The sequence below is a fragment of the Uloborus diversus genome, chromosome 8 (genome assembly GCF_026930045.1).
Source record: "Uloborus diversus isolate 005 chromosome 8, Udiv.v.3.1, whole genome shotgun sequence".
NCBI classification, from domain to species: Eukaryota; Metazoa; Arthropoda; class Arachnida; order Araneae; family Uloboridae; genus Uloborus; species Uloborus diversus.
The window spans coordinates 73,548,391-73,565,428 of NC_072738.1; the positions used below are offsets into that span (position 1 = coordinate 73,548,391).

The 17,038-nt window shown below is 31.8% G+C and overlaps 1 protein-coding gene across 1 annotated transcript in view; it reads right to left on the reverse strand.

Annotated features, from left to right (window-relative positions):
• The window catches only part of LOC129228428 (laminin subunit alpha-1-like), a 240,754-nt gene that overhangs the window by 85,439 nt on the left and 138,277 nt on the right, over window positions 1-17,038 (reverse strand). The window contains exons 11-21 of the mRNA XM_054863107.1: window positions 15,408-15,563; window positions 13,350-13,490; window positions 12,805-12,960; window positions 11,997-12,092; window positions 11,703-11,917; window positions 10,988-11,099; window positions 9,511-9,624; window positions 7,631-7,857; window positions 7,345-7,553; window positions 5,606-5,712; window positions 3,587-3,773 (exon numbers count right to left, since the gene is read on the reverse strand). Of these exons, the coding sequence (XP_054719082.1) occupies window positions 3,587-3,773; window positions 5,606-5,712; window positions 7,345-7,553; window positions 7,631-7,857; window positions 9,511-9,624; window positions 10,988-11,099; window positions 11,703-11,917; window positions 11,997-12,092; window positions 12,805-12,960; window positions 13,350-13,490; window positions 15,408-15,563 (1,720 nt within the window). The remainder of the gene's footprint in view (window positions 1-3,586; window positions 3,774-5,605; window positions 5,713-7,344; window positions 7,554-7,630; window positions 7,858-9,510; window positions 9,625-10,987; window positions 11,100-11,702; window positions 11,918-11,996; window positions 12,093-12,804; window positions 12,961-13,349; window positions 13,491-15,407; window positions 15,564-17,038) is intronic.

The window sequence follows — 17,038 nt, forward strand, 5'->3', positions numbered from 1 at the left end:
AAGTAATTGGTGCTTGTTTCTTAAATCAAGTTGTAACTCAGTGGACTCGAGAGGAAATGAGTTTGGATCCAGTTTTCTGTGACGTAGGAAGTTCTGTTCAGGGGTTGCGTGTAGGGTATCATATTGGAGATAGTGATCATAACAGCATTAGGTTCTGGAGTGAATTTAAAGTGTACAAAGTTGAAAATTTTACCTTTGAGCCCAATTTCAGAAACTCAAATTTTGTTGCACTTAGGCAGAGCTTCAAAGAGGTTTTTTTGTCAGGATTGGAAAATAGCGACGTAGATCAGCAGTGGACGGAATTTAAGGAAAAACTGGCAAAAACATTGGGGATTATGTTCTTTTTTAAAAAAAAGAAGTTAGTACTAAAATTTGGCCCATGTGGTGCTAAAAGGAGATTAAAGAAGCTCTAAATTACACTGCTGTGTGCAGGTAAAGAGCAGTAACTGCAAATTTTTCATTTTTCATTTTTTTGCATTTTTGTCATCTAATGTAGGTTATCTTTATTGTACAAGCTCGCTTATTTGGTTTCCGCTGCAAAAAAGGCGCGAAAAAGACGTCTAATTCCAACAATTCCCTATTGTTAGTATTAAATCCAAAACGCGTTTCATCAAATATCTCGAAAACTCATTTCTGCAGATACTGCCGTTTACCTGCACACGGCAGTATAAGCAAGCGGCTTTTCGTCAGTTTAAGGAAACTGGTCAGAGTTCAGATAGGCTCCAGTATTGTGAGGCAAGACGAAATTTTAAGTATTTGGTACGGATTCGGAAAAGGGAATTGGAGCAAAGGATAGCAGATAACATTGATGGGAATCCTAAGAAATTTTTTGCTTACGATAATTCTGGGAAAGCTCGAAATAGTCAAATTGGGCCATTGGTTGATGTGCATGGAAGTTTTATCCAAAACGATAGGGACATTGCAAATGTTCTAAGTAACTTTTTTTCCAGCGTGTTTAACGGTAACTGTATCTCAACAGTTGACACTAGCAAGACACAAGTTATTATGCAGCTTGAGGATTTTGTGTTTTCCAGGGAGGAGGTTCTGTTTCAACTGAAAAAAAATTACAGCAACTAAAGCTCCGGGACCAGATAATATTTATTCAAAAATTTTAGTTGAATGTGCAGAGGAATTAGTGGATGTTATTTTAAATATTTTCAATGCTTCTTATAACTCAGGGACAGTGCTAGACGACTGGAAACTGGCTAACATAACGCTGTTCTTCAAGAAAGGGTCTAAAGGTAATGCTGGGAATTATAGACCTGTAAGTCTGACTTCAGTGGTTTGTAAGATTTTCGAAACTTTGATCAAAATTAAGATTAGGAATTTCTTAGAAACTTACAGTCTGTTGACTAGTTTGCAGTATGAGTTCAGGAAAGGTAAATCGCCTGCTTCTAATTTATTACATTTCTACGACAAGGTTACCTTGTCTTTAGATAACAAAAAGTGCATGGATGTTGTTTACATTGATTTTCAAAAAGCTTTTGATAAGGTACCGCATGTTGCTCTTCTCAGCAATTTAGCTGATATAGGAATAGGAGGAAAAACTTTACTTTGGGTTAGAAATTGGCTGACTGGAAAGAAACAAAGAGTAGTTGTGAGGGGAAATCATTCTAAATAAAGTGATGTTTTAAGCGAAGTTCCTCAGGGTTCAGTTTTAGGGCCTCTCTTGCTTATTATTTTTATGAATGACATCGATGAGAATATTTCTGGAAGCATGAATTGTTTTGCTGATGATGTAAAAGTAATGGGGATTGTAGAAAATGAACAGGTAAAACACCTTCAAGAGGATTTAGATTATATTACAAAGTGGGCGGATAAGTGGTGTTATGGCAGTTAATGTAGGGAAATGTCAAGTGCTGCACTTAAGTCATTGAAATAAGCGTATGAGTTATCGTTTACAAGATTCAATCATTAGTCAGGCAGAAAATATTATTGATCTGGGTATCTTAGTTCATCAGGACTTCAAGTTTAGTCAACAGTGCAGCATTACAAATAACAAAGCCGACAGAATGCTTGGGTTTATCAATAGACCTATTTCAAACAAATCTAAGAAGGTTCTTCTGCCTTTATATAGGAGTTTAGTAAAACCCCATTTGGAGTAGGCTGTGCAGTTTTGGTCGTCTTATCTGATAAAAGATATTTGTGTATTGGAAAGGGGTCAAAGAAGGGTAACAAGACTAGTAAGGGGGCTTTCATATTTAAATTATGATACCAGACTTAATATGTATAGCCTGGTGCAAAGGAGGATCAGAGGGGACATGATTCAGTTGTTCAAACTTATCAAAATGAATGATGTTAATGGTTTAAATTTTTGCACGGAAAGTAGGATGAGGGGTCATTGTTTTAAGCTATTCAAATCTCAGGCTAACCTGGAAATAAGGAAAGACTACTACTTTAGTAGGGTTGTGGGCACTTGGAACAGCTTACAGGAAAAGTGGTAATGAACAAGGGTGTGGATAGCTTTAAGAGGGCCATTGATCATCATTGGGGACTAATGAATTGACTAGGACCAACCTAGCTGGGAAAAGAGCCTGTTGCTGGTCGTCACATTTGTATTTGTATTTAAAACCAAGAGGAAAGAGATTAGGTCCACGACATACAATTTTAATAACGTGTTATGGTGTAAAAAAAAATGGAAAAAGTCAAAAATAACCATATTTATTCTCTGTTAGTATTTTTTTAAGTTGTAATTAATCTTATTCAATTTTTTTGTGTTATAGTCTATCCATTTTGCTCTATTCCTGAAAAATATAATAAAAATTATTCTTCCGAAGGTTGAGAAAGGAACTTTCGATAACTTGAACTACCAATTACCTGAATGTTTTAGCCGGTTCCCCTTGAGACTTTGAGTAATTGAGAGTTGACTGTATTAGCATTTTTCATGCCTGAATAATGTGATCTTCGGAATAATCAAAACAAATCATTGCCTCAGAGCAACTGTAAGATATCTTGGCGTTATTCCTGGATTAGATGTCTTAGTGTTGCTTTGAGACGACGAAATATTTATAATTAAATAACATTTTCCAGAAATCATACAAAATGATTCCCAAAAAGAAATAAAAAAACTAGTTAAATACAGTTGGCTCTATAACAACTTTCAAGACACTGCGGCTGCATAAGCTAATCTGGCAACCTAATTGCTTGGCATTCGCCAAATTGAGAAGAACATTAATTATTCCAAACCCCAAAAGTGCATTTAACAAACTGAAACAAGAAACATTATCTTAGACTTCTGGGGAAAGGTGCATGATGGCAAGGGGCATCATGGCTTCTGCATACAAAGAACACACTGTAAAAAATACAAAAAGTGTTGTTCCGTTGTTCTATGAATGTTTATGTTAAGTAGATATGTAGTGTTTAAAATGTAGTACAAGAAACTACAAGACCACAAAAATTCATCCTTAAATAGAAATCATCCTTCAACAGAATTTTTGGGAAAACTACAGTGGAGGAGTGGGTGTCTTGGACCGCAATTAGTCATCTGTAAATAGAGATAGTCGTTAAATAGAGCAAAATTAAACCGAGAACCAACTGTATCATTAAATCATTCTAAGTATTTAAAACTCGTATCATTCTCACTTACATTTGCAGCCACTTTCCGAGAAGCGATAATATCCTTCCAGGCAGGAATCACATTTCAAACCAGAAACCCCTGGTTTACATTCACATTTTCCAGAGACAGGATCGCACTTGCTCAGTTTTTCTCTTAATGTTCCTGTTTCATTGCACTGACATTTGATACAACCGAGTTCCACATTGCCATATCCATCCTGGTAAAATATACACAAGTTTATTGATGAATTGTGAACTATAGAAACATTTAAGCAATAAGTTACTGCCCTTAAGCCAGAGCTAAGGAAGAACTACTTGCAGTATACCCGACAGCCCGGTTGTGCATCAGGGACTGCATTTTCGTCCTTGTTATGACTCATCTGTCGGTAATAGGCAACAACTCAGTTGGAGGCAGCTATTCTTATTGAAATTGGTAATCTCAAATTTAATGAGAGAGCATCTTCATCGCGACCGGTTGTTGACTATTCCAGACAGATGAGTCTTTATCAAGGCCGAAAATGCAGTCCCTGATGTATGACAAGTATTTGAGCCCTGACAATATACCTGGCTGTCGGGTATATTGTAAATATTTGACATGGGTTTCAAAAGGCAAGCAAAGGGTAACAAAAGCCCTGACCAAAGAACAAACTTTGCATACAAAGTGAAGGTTTTTTCAAGATAAAAAAGACGATTACAGCATCTAAATGCCACCAGCAGGTGGAGCTAAAACAATACAGAAAAACTTATGGGACCAGGTTTTGGCTAACACTGATGTACAGGACGAAATTTCACTAGCAAGGATTTGTTACAGGTATGTTAAATTGAAATTTTTAGATTTATTTCAACATTTTAGAGCAGTGTATCAATTGAAAACCTTGGTGCAAGAAGTGGGCAGCTTTGGATTTTAAAGATTTTTAGAGATCACAAAACACATTTAACAAAATAATTTTTCCAGACTTTGTCTGTATAAATAATACTGTGTTAGAACTTGTCTCAATGAAACCAAATTTAATGACATTTTAGTATGTTACATGTTGCACATCCAGTTCAATACTGCGATAAATGCAAATTTGTAATTGTTGATTCTATAGTGGTATTGAAGTTTAAGTTATCAACATCAAATATGAAAAAAAAAATGGTTTGCTGCAAATCATCATTTGATAAACATTTCTGAATGTAAAAGAAAACTTCCTTATTTTTTTTTTTTTTTTTTTTTTTTTTTTTTTTTTTTTTTTTTTTGTCTATTAGTGAGTCTTACTGGAATTATAGATCAATAACTTTCTATAATATAAAACCCTTCATGTTTTCATTTACTTAAAATTAATTATCATATTTTTATTTATGGGCTTTTGACTATGATATTTATGTTTAAGATTTTTTTTAAAAATGCAAAATTTTTCAACACATAATTCAGACTAGTTATTTTACTATGATTTAAAATATATTAGTTATAATATTTATATTTTTAAAAAAAATCAAACGCTTTTTTATAAATAACATTTTATTGCACAAAACACAATAATGATACATTCAGAAATTATCTCACATTCATTACTGTATAAAAGTTCGTGAGTAGATTTTAATGTAAAATAGGTCAACAAAAAATAGTTGATACAACAAAACATACAATAATATTTAATATGCAATTGTTTAAATTTTCTTTCAAGATTAAAAATAAATGGACATTTATGAGATCTCATGTGCTTAGCTTGATCTTGTTCATTAAATGTTTCACATTAACCCTTTGAAAGCCATGAGATTTGAGGTAGAACATGGAAGTTTGTGATGTTTGCAGAAAAATTGCAAAATATTTTTAAAGAGTTTTTTCTTTTTTTTCCCTCTTTTTCTAATATTAAGATTCTGATGGCTTAGTATATAAAAAAATACATAACTAATGAGTTATTAATATGAGATAATTTATAAAATTAATTTTTAATTTGGGTGAAAAATCTGACCCATAATGGTCTATAAAAGTTTAGGAAACAAATTCATTTCATCATCAAAAAGTTTGCTAGCATATTTTGAAGAAAAGGATTACAAATGGACTTACCTCACACCGATCACAGTTCTTCCCAGTGTACCGCAGTCGGCATTCGCACACACCATTGCCAGGATGGCAGATAGAGCTTTCGGATCCAACAGGGCTACACTCGCAGGCTGAAAGGAACCAGAGATGTTCTCATCTGCAAACTATCACAATCTCCAATTACTACCATCAAAACTCAATCCCCTCAAAAGTGTTTTATTAGATAGATAACTGGGAAAAACCAATAAAGGGTAAATTACATGATTGTGTGCAGAGGGGATACAGACTACCATTTTAAGAGTCATGCAGAAAAATGCCCCCCGCCCCTCCCATGAAAAAACCAACGATTTTGGGTACGAAAAATTTCCAAAACTGCTTGGGTGTCAATAAAAAGCACCAAATCGGCCAAGAATAAGGCATAAGCGTTACAAATCAATTTCATTAACAATGAAAAGTTGCATTTCAAATATTTACTTTCAAAAATGATTAAGGAATTGAAAAGACTACTGAAATGATTTACATTTTATTCACTAAGTGTTTGAACATAATGTGGATAATGCTATTGTTGACGGTTTATGGGGGGGGTAATGACCCCCATGTCTTTCTCCTATAAGTTTCCCAGGGTACAACTTTGAAACAATTAAAGATAAAGGGGGTATTTTTAATGAATACACTAATTAAAAGAAGAAAACAGAAAATTCTGACAGGCTGATTTGAAAGATAATCAATAAATCAATACTATAACAAAAGTTACTTATGCATGAAATTCAAGTTTCATTTACCATTCACCTTTCAAGCAGCTTTTTGGTAAAAAAAAAAAAAGAAAAGAAAAGAAGCAATCATTAATAATACACATTTTGCAAGATTTTTGACAAAAAATGTAGAGCATAATATTACAGAAAAAAATTATGAACACATCAGCATGAAATACAGTATTTTTGTTTATTAATTGAAATATGTGCTGCGTGAATAAATAACCTGTTGTAGTTCTCAATAATTGAATGTCATTACCAACAATTAAAATAAATTTCTGACCTTACAATTTCCTATCCATACTTTATGAATACAAATGAATGAGATATGTGAAATTTTTTATATTATTTAAAAAAAAAAAAAGTGGCGTGATAACCCATGGTGGCATTACTGTTATTTTGTGCCCATACATTATTGTTTGAAAGAAGTTTATTAAAATCTTCTGCATGTAATTATATGTAACATGATTGAAGTAAAGTTTGAATAAATATTTAGCTCAGGGTCTATTGGTATTGGTATTGCACTGTGTTGCATTACTGCAGTAAATTTGCATTTGGCAACAATCAGGGCCTGATTACTGAATTGGCTAACTAAGCTGTGGCCTAAGATCCTCAAAATATAAAATAGCTTTAGCCAATGGATAAAATTGAAAGATTTGACTACAGGGGGGGGGGGGGGTCTCAAAAGACCGTTTACCCTTATGCATCTCAATATCTTCATAAATTTCTTTATACCATAGTTATGTTGAAATGCAGGTGCAAAATATGTCTCTAGGGGTGCCCTAATGAGAGGGCACTGTGAGCTCCCAAAAAATGCTCTTATTTGGAAAATTTAACTGACAGTTTGGGAAATTTGTAATAAAGCAATTATTTTTCAATCATTTTACTTTAGGTTTAGGGCACCACTGTATGTCTCTCAATCACCAGGCCATTAATGGGTTCGTCTGTATTATCAAAATAACTAGAACACATCATAATAGATTGTGATAGGCAATATAAAACATTTCTTACGTTTACAGACATGTTCATAAGCATTTCCATAATGCCCTTCCAGGCATTCACTACAGTGCCATCCTCCAGTATTTCCTGTACACTTCAAGCATTCGCCAGTTATATGATCACACCAGTTCGGATCAAATGTGTTTGCATTCCCTGTGCAGTCACAGGGCTGGCAAGAGCCTCCAGGTGATCCTGGTGTACCGAAAAATCCTGTACTGCATCTGAAGTGAAATGTTAAGAGAATGTCATCTCATTTCAGAACCTGGGACATACTCTTGAAGTAGTTCAAACAGCATACCTTTCACATTTATTTCCAGAATAGCCAACAGCACAAGCTGTACAAATATAATCAGTGACCCCTTCAGTTGTGACTATGTCCTTGCAAACTGGGGAAAAATTATTTTCTGGATTCAATAAGGGACAGGCGCAGGGCTGGCAGTCTTCTGGGGTGCCTCTGTATGGGTTACCATGGAAACCTTCTTTACACATTTCACAATGCTCCCCAGTTGTATTATGATCACAGTTCTAGAAAAATTGTAAGACAAGTCACATCATAAAAAAACAGGAATGTTATAAGTCTGGAATGCTTCAAAAAATCTTTGTACTAGTTCAAGCAAAGATAAAACAATTTTTAAATGCTAAATGAGTAGTGTTTAATATATAAAAATTTCACAAGCATTGTAACAATGAATTAAGACTTTTACTTAGAAATGCTATTACTATATGGAAAGTATTGCACTTAATGGTATAACTGTATATATCCATACATGTAGTTTTCTAAATTTATCATAAAAATTTTTAAATGAAAGAATTCAGACATTTTCAAAATATTTGCCATACAAAACCAAATAAAACAAAATTTACATTAAAGTAAACAGCATACAGATGTTAAAAGCCAAATTTTACCGAAAAAACACAATTTGAGTTGTTTTATAGAAAATCTTTCAAACAGGATTATTTACCACGACATCTCCATACATCACTAACTTACAATACAGAAAAGATAATATAGTTAACTAGCATCAGAATGACCTCATCAAACAACGGTTCAAGTAGGTTTTAAAAGTTTCCATAAAATAAAACTGAGTTTCAGCAGTATTGCTCAGCCTGCAGTCTGCCACCTATACTAGGCCAGCGAAGCTGATACATGTGGCCTCTTGGTACACTCAGCATTCCAAATCAAAAACTATATTCTGGAAACTTCCTAATAACAGATTATCTTATTTCAGGATCAGCAATGGTTGCTTAAAATTTGTTTTAGTTTATTCTTTGCACTATTTTTGTTACAATACTAAGCATTCATTGTTTTTTTCATTTATTTTTTATAACATTATCAGGTAGACTTCCACCTGCAAAAATGAGCTGTATTATTGCAATGTGTACTGTAACAAAAAATCAATTACGGAAAACTTCTGAGGGCAGCCCAGTTTCTGTCCTCCCAATGTCTATGTTGTGAAATAAAGATAAAAGATTTTAAAAAACAATCAAGATAATAGGAAGTATCATGCAAAAAATATCAACTGCTTAGAAAACGAACTTTTTCAGTTTAACATAGCAGCCTATTCCTATACTAAGTTCTCAAACATAAGTTGAACACACACACCATAATTATGAATAAATACCTTTTTTTTTAGCTTTTTTACTTTCAAATTCCTTTTTATTTAAAAATCCTTACAGTACAATTAATATTTTACTGTGTTAAACTCTAAAACCTAATCAAACTGTCACATAAAATCATTAGTCTCATCAAATATAAAGAGAACTACATTCTATCTCATAGATATTTTCAATCTGTCACACTTGAATTGCGTTAGTTAAGAAATATAAGTTACTTAAACTTGAAGGAATACATAACTCTTCGAATAGTTATTGTTTCCTTTGATTCACAGATCATTTCATGTAACGATGCAAAAAGAAAGTATGAATAGTGTCATTATAACATGACTACACTAGCGCCATATGGTTATTCATTACCACTCAGCCATTAAAACATTATGGGGGTTTTACGGTGAGGACAATGAATGAGATCTTATCTTGAACTTTTGTCACACATAACATAATTTCCGAGCTTTTTGAAAGCATGTGACTAAAATGAAAGGTTTTAATTAACTTTTTAAACTTAGGATTCTGTCTTACATTAAAATATTAGTTAAAAAGTGCAAATATGAGATCACTTACAATGCAATGTCCAGAATAAGGATCACATGACCCGGCATGACCATAGCACTGGCACTGCTCACAAGTTCCCTTGTGAAGGGTTTCATTGATTCTTCTATAACCAGGTTCACAGATCTGAAATTTGCAGTGAATGAAATTTCAACTGAAGATAGTTACAAACAGATTTTTTTTCTGCTATTTCAAACCTAGTTATTTCTGCAGTCAGTGCTGTAGTTGGGGACACATAGGAGGGGGAAAGGGCCTTCGACATAAATATTTGATTTCGTACTAATAATGGAAAAATAATGTAAATTGGTTTCAAACCATCTTTCCTTTTGGGGAGTCTCCTAACACTTACACCCAATAATGTGTTCTCCTAAACATTTTGTCCCAATGACAGTACTGTGTATAGTCAATGGGACACTATAAAATAGTTTATAAACAGCTCATTAAAATAAAATATTGCATTTATAGCAATAAATTAGAAAAAAAAAATCTCACCAAAACATTAAATATTAAAATAAATGCATTAATTCCATTGTATATTATAGTGATAACATATAGCTTTTTCCTGATTACGTCAAATTCCCATATTAAAATTATTTCAAAAATGTTTCAGCATTATACAATATCTTTCTAAGAAGTGATATTTGATTTAAAAAAAAAACATTATATTACAACCATGTAATCATAATAGTTAACCATCCTGTAACAAGGTGATCTGAGAGTTATATGAAGTATTCAGAAGCAAAGAGGCACAATTCACATTTTTTTTTTTTTAGTTTTGTCATTTGCACCCTTTTTGGACTAAAGCAAATGATATGACAAACACAAATCTGTTTTGCGGCACATTTTGCTAGAGGTATACATGACCAAAGCTTTTTTTTTTTTCTTAAATACGTTCGATAAGGCTCACATACAAGTAGAATTTTGCATAATTGCAACTCAAAATCTTTTATTTGTTACTTACACTCCTTTGCATTTTACTGCAACATATGTTAAAAGGTTGAAGTTTTTCCTTCATGAATTACAAGATGATAAAAATAGAAGTTCATAGAGTTAAAAATTAACATGTAGTATTTACTTTGAGGCCAGAGTAAAAATTTTCATTTTTAATGCATTTCTTGAGAATCTTTTCCTGAGCGGCCTTAGAAATAAATGTCAACAATGACAAACCAAAAAAAAAAAAAACTTTCAAATAATATGTCAACATAAGTGATTGAATTATTATTTATTTATTTATTTATTTTATTTTATTTTATTTTTTTTTTTTTTTTTTTTGCTTAAAATTAAGTTGTTTTGCACAAATAAATCTTAACATGTATTTTACAGCACTTCGATTTTGAAATTTAAATTTCAATGGTTAAAGCCTCTGAACCATGCAAAAAAAGAAATAAAAAATCTTTCACCAGATAGATTTTTTTTAAATGTGTAAAACGGTTATAATATTTCGATCCGCATTTTTTTTAAAAAATGCGAAAAATATAAGCATAATTACTTCACATGAAAGTCCAGCATATCCCAAAGGACATTCACACTTTTCAACTGTCAGCATTTTTTTCAAACTGCTTGACCATCTGTCTGCAATTTCCATTTCCACATTGTAGAGTCTAAAAATATTTAATGATTAAAAACATTTTTTATACTGAAAACATTGCAAATGTTTCAGATGATTCACATTAATAAACCATGAAAGTTTGAAATTTAATGTATTATCCCACCCAAAATAAACCACTAAAACATGCTAAGTGAACAACTTACAGAGATAAAAATTAGTATATTTTCATTTCATTGCAATGGAAATCAAATAACTGTTAATATTAATTTAATATTGAGAAGCGAGAAGCTTGTGTAGATTATCATGCATTCAGAGCTCAGTTAAAGTGATGTGCGGTGATTAAAGGCAAACTGATACACAAACACCTCTTTTGTTAACATTTTAGCTATGATATAACTTATGTTACTATCAATGGATTAAAGAAAGATTGAATGTCTAAAAAAGTATTCATTTCTATATTATCTTTTTACTTTCAAGTTTACATATCAATAATCTTGTAAAAATAAGGCTATTTTGAAAATGACTTTTCCTTTGAAATGTTTACAGAAAAAGAATGATATGTTCAGAAATGGACCATAATGGGTAAAAGCAAAGTTAGGACATGCTCCCACTCTCTAAAGTTTTCATTTATGCTAGCACGAACATTGAAACTTACATGCCCAGAATCTGATCAGAGTGATATTTCGCGCGGATGAGGAGTCGAGAGACATTGTTCAGCACCAAAGCAAAAGTTTCTTTGGTGACTGCACGACTTCTCTTTCCAGCAGCAGTGAGATGAGACCAAGCTCTTTCTTGTAATGGGAGGGTGACTGTAATATTTCCTTGAATCTGACGAGTTCCAAAATAATAGCCGATGCGGACATAATCACTCTGGAAATCAAAACACGGTCATGAGAAAAAAATCAAAACTTAACGAGTCAAAACCAGAATGATTGAAAATTCAAAGTACCTCGAGAATAATTCCAGGAGCATCACTTTGAGTGCCATCATCTTCAAAGACTGTATATCCAATAACATACCTTAATTCACCTCCGTATGAATAAAGCTGGAAAAATACTTTGATAAATTGAAAAGATTTTCAATATAAAAAAAAGCCACAATAAACTTTTTGAGGTAGTATTAACATGTTGATACACAATTTGTTAAAGAGATTTTTGCATTGAACTAACTCGAATTTATAACAACAAAATGCTGATCCTCAGCACAAACAGTTCCATACATATCTGTAATTGATCATGTTCATCTTTTTAAAAAATACTGTTTGATAATACAATTTAAGGATTTCTGAAATTATTTGAACACCATATTTTTGTAAAATAGAAAATAATGTAAAAAAGCAAATTGCAGATTAATGCAGACAAGTGTTTCAGCGTTACAAGGAACGCCTTTTTCAATGCAAAAGAAATGAGCCTATGGAGAAAAAGGTACAAGTCCGACCGACCGAAGCTTTTGTTGGATGCCTTTTTATCCATAAGCTCATTCTTTTGCACTGAAAAAGGCATTTCTTGTAGAGCTGAAACACTTGTCTGCAGTAATTTTTCAAACAACTAAAGTGTAAAACTTCATCTGTTTTCAAATTTGAATTATTAAACTAAAAAAATGTGTTGTTGAATTATACCATCACAAAACAAATTAACTAAAATGAAAAGAGCGCAGAAAGCAAACAAATAATCAAATTTAATTTAGAATGCAACATAAATACATCTAAATTATACAAAAAGTAAAAGCAAATTACTGCATCACGTACCCTAACCCACCTTTTTGCCCAGATAATCAGGTGGTGCCATCCAGTAGTAATTATCAAATCCCATCATTGCTTCATTTGTTATTTGCAAATATCCATCTTCACCCACAGGAGCCGCAACATGTAGTCCATACAAGTCACTAACCATCCAACCATTTAAAGAATGAATCTGGGATAGAAAAATTATTCAGCAGTGAAAAGATAGGCATAAAATACTAGTAAGTTTAAGGTTTTAAAATGAAATGGCAAAGAATGAAATCCATGACAGGTCGATAAAACTACAAACAGCATTAAAGAAGCATAAAAATTTCAAATATTGTGCTTCTGAAACATTGTTTAGACGTGTTATTTTCAGTACAAAGGTACTGTCTGCATAGCACATGCTACTGCAGTAACAGAACATTTAACAATACAATAAGAATAATAATGCAAAAAAAAAATAATAATAATAATAAGTATTAGGAGAAAGAGAGAAACCATGTAAGCTAAATTAGAACTCCCTTTCACAGAAAATAATCTCACTAGAGCACTTTTTAAAATAAACTTTAAGTTACGCACCACTTTTACACCCCAATCACTTGGTTGGCAACGACTGGTTATTCCAGAGCAGTAGCAAGGCGTGCAACCGTCCGAATTCTCAGCATCCAAGTTGTAATGACCTGGCTTGCAATAATCACAGCGAACACCTTCGACGTTTTTCTGTAATAGATAAATCCATGAAAAATATTTAAAAGTATTTTTACTGTTTTAACAAAAATGAGTTGCAACACATTTTTACAAAAGAATGAAAGATTTAGAAGGGGTCAATTAACCCTTTAACCTAGGTTTGAGAAATCAATGTATTTCCATGTGTATGAGTGTGCTCTTTTTTTTTTATATGCATCGAGCACATACCCTTTGCTAGTTTTGTGTTTTGACAGAGTTTTGTGAGAACGTTTTGTGCATTAAAGCTTAACTGTGATTATGAAACTCTTCTTCTTGCTACATAAATTAATGTTTAATATAATCTAGTACAAATAGACAGAGGATTCCATGAAAACACAGCACATTTAGACAAAGTGAAATCGACTTCACAAAGAAAGAAATAAGATTTTAAGAATGTATATAATAGAAAATCGGTGATCATTTATTTTATAGGGTTTGAAATACAGTATTAGAAGATAACTATGCAAAAAATTAGAAATGCAAACCAAACAATGCAAACTGAGGACAAAGATTTTTTATGTGTCTAAAACTATCAGAGATGCATCTGCAGTAAATCCATTCCATGATATATGAAGGTAGGGTATCATAGGATTCTATTATATTGCATGAACTTGAGGTACTGTTTAAATTAGGTACTGTGTAATCTATATACATAAATGGCTACTTCTATATGTGAGTATGTCCTAGGTAAACTTCAAAACTGCTGGACCTATTTTAATCATTTTTTTCACCACAGATAGCTACATTATCAGGAAGCAAAATAGGCTATAACTTTTTTAAAGTTATTTCTAAAAAACTTAGTTTAAAAAAGTTATGATGGAAAACCAAAAATTTCATGTAATTTTTCCGTTAAATGATTAAATATAAAACCCATTGATACAAAAATTTGTTGCCTTACAGCAGCAATATTAATGGTAATCATAATGAAATTTTTGAATCAAGGCTTCTACGGAGCAAATATGAGTTGAAAGTCATTTAAACATTTGGAAATTCTACTTTTTGCACACTCAGGGAAACATAGTAGAGAGCTTTTTTGAGTGTGTGTGTACTATTTAATTAAATAAATAAAGTGCACAGTTTTGTTAGTTCATATTTTGGAAATTCTTCAAATTTTTATATGCTTAAATGTCGTTTTTTCGTTTCTAAAAGAATACTATTTTGTTCTTCATACATATTGCTATTTTACTTTTATGAGTAAGGAAGAAGCTTGATTTTTTAATCACATCAAAGCGTTGTGTTTGGAATTCTTTCAGCTAAAACAGAAAACAAATGAAAGTAGCAATTGTTTCTCACTGAACAATTATTACTGACCCAGGCTACAGCAGGTAATTTTGCTAGTTGAATATAAAATTTATCTGTTCTTGCATTTTAAATATATGGAATAAGCAATTGACAGATGATGCTGCCATTCTGCAGGCCAAAAAAAGTGAAAGCCTTTATACAAGAACAGAGTGTTTGATCCATAGAATATCCAGGTAACTCACCTGAGAAGAATCCTATCGAAAATCTTTGGACATCATTTGGTTTCACTATGAAAATATTTAAAATGTTTTCAAAAATTAACTGAAACCAATATTTTTTTTTTGGTAAATGAATGAATTTTGATTAAAAATTTCTATTCTTCCCATTAATTTACACAAAGAAGTACATTATATACATACAGTTAACTCTCTGCTTGATGACTTTCAAGGGACCACAAAAAATCATCCTTAAATAGAATGCTTTTAAAACTACAATGGAGCATCCAGGACCATGAAAAGCCCTCTTTAAACAGAGAAAATCGTTAAATAGAGAGCCAACTGTATTTTAGAAACTTGAAATTGTAAAAGGAAGCAAAATTTTAGTTTTTGTAATGTTGCACAATAACTAATTTTACAATTTAATGAAATACAAAACCGCAGAAATTATTACTTTGCAAATACACTGTCCTTCACAGGTTTTTTCACCATCAGTTCCTGCAGAATTGCAAGGACAAGGTTCACAAACTGGATACTGCTTATACCCCAATGCACAATGGTCACATTTGCTTCCAGCAAATCCTTCTTTGCAAATGCAATCACCGGGATACTGAGAAAAGAAATAAAATAAAACAGATTATATAAAGTGTTGACAGATTCGTTCAAAATATAGGGAAGACATACAAATAAAAGCTTATATTTTTCACAATTTCAACATTACATATTTTCTACACAATGCAGCATTTTAGCATAGCATTTTTCTACAAAAACTAACAGCACATTTTAAAAAACAATTAAGAAATAGAAATGAGATTCACATGACTTATTAAAATGAACTGAAATGTCAGTAGTCTTCTGATATTCAGTCCTGTAACATGCAATCGGACAAAAATCAATGAGATTTTTTTTTAAGGACAAAGACAAATAAACAAAAAAAAAAATCCCTTTATTTTAGAAACAAAACTCAAAAGAAATTGATTTCATGTGAATTCCAAATAAGATAAAATAACCAATTTCATTAAAAGCAAAATAATGCAATTAAATCAGAAGTATAAATGAAAACAACAAAATAACAATAACAAAGAGATAGAATTTTGCAATCAGCTGATTCAAGCCTACAAACTGAGCTTGTATTGGTAGGTCCATGTTAAACCGCTATATTATAAAATTTAGTTAAGTATGTTAGAAATAGTTGGAACAATTCCTTTACTTGGCCATTGTCATGCATCTATCATAAATAAAACAGAAAGACCAAAATAATGAAGAGAAACCAATCGATTAATCAAAAATTAAATTTTCAAACACAATGGGCACATAAAAGTACTTTTCTTGCAATACTCTAATTATGTGGCTGAGACAAAAAGATATAGTGACAAATACAAACTTCTTAATCTATTGATCCTATTGCTTTAATTTAGGATTTATTAGTGAAATCTGCTATGTCATAGTGGAGACATTCCATGAAAAAGTCACCATTTTGTCTCACATGTGGCAGCTCATATATTTTATTAAAAAGTAATAATTTTTAAAAAGTTAAAGAACAAAATGTTTTGCTTAAGAAATCACACATAAGTCTGTGATTTATTAACCAACAAAATTTTGCTCATTTCCCTTTTAAACTGTCATTTTTAATGAAATAGATGAACGGTCACATGCAGGACAAAATGTCTTTTTCCGTGATATGGAGTGGTTAAATCTAAATTAATAAGTAGGTTATTTACAAGAAATGAATATTCTTGTATTATATTATTGTATTAAATATATTCCCAGATCATGTGTAATTAATCTAAGGAGTGCATATAGTCACCAGTTTCAGGAACAATTATTGAAACATAAAGTAGATAAAAAATCTCTACATGTAACAGACATGTGACCCAAACAGTGTGAAAAATACTGAAATTGCATGGCTGTGTGAGCTAACAGACACAAAACTGTTAGTATATTTTATTTGAAAGCTCTCCCATGTATTTTTGTATTTATATAGCAGCCTATTTTAATTGGATGCATGAAATTTTAACTGGAACAAGTTGAATTTATCTTCCAATGCCCTTCTTTTCTTCTGTATAGTGTTTTGCTCTCTCAAAA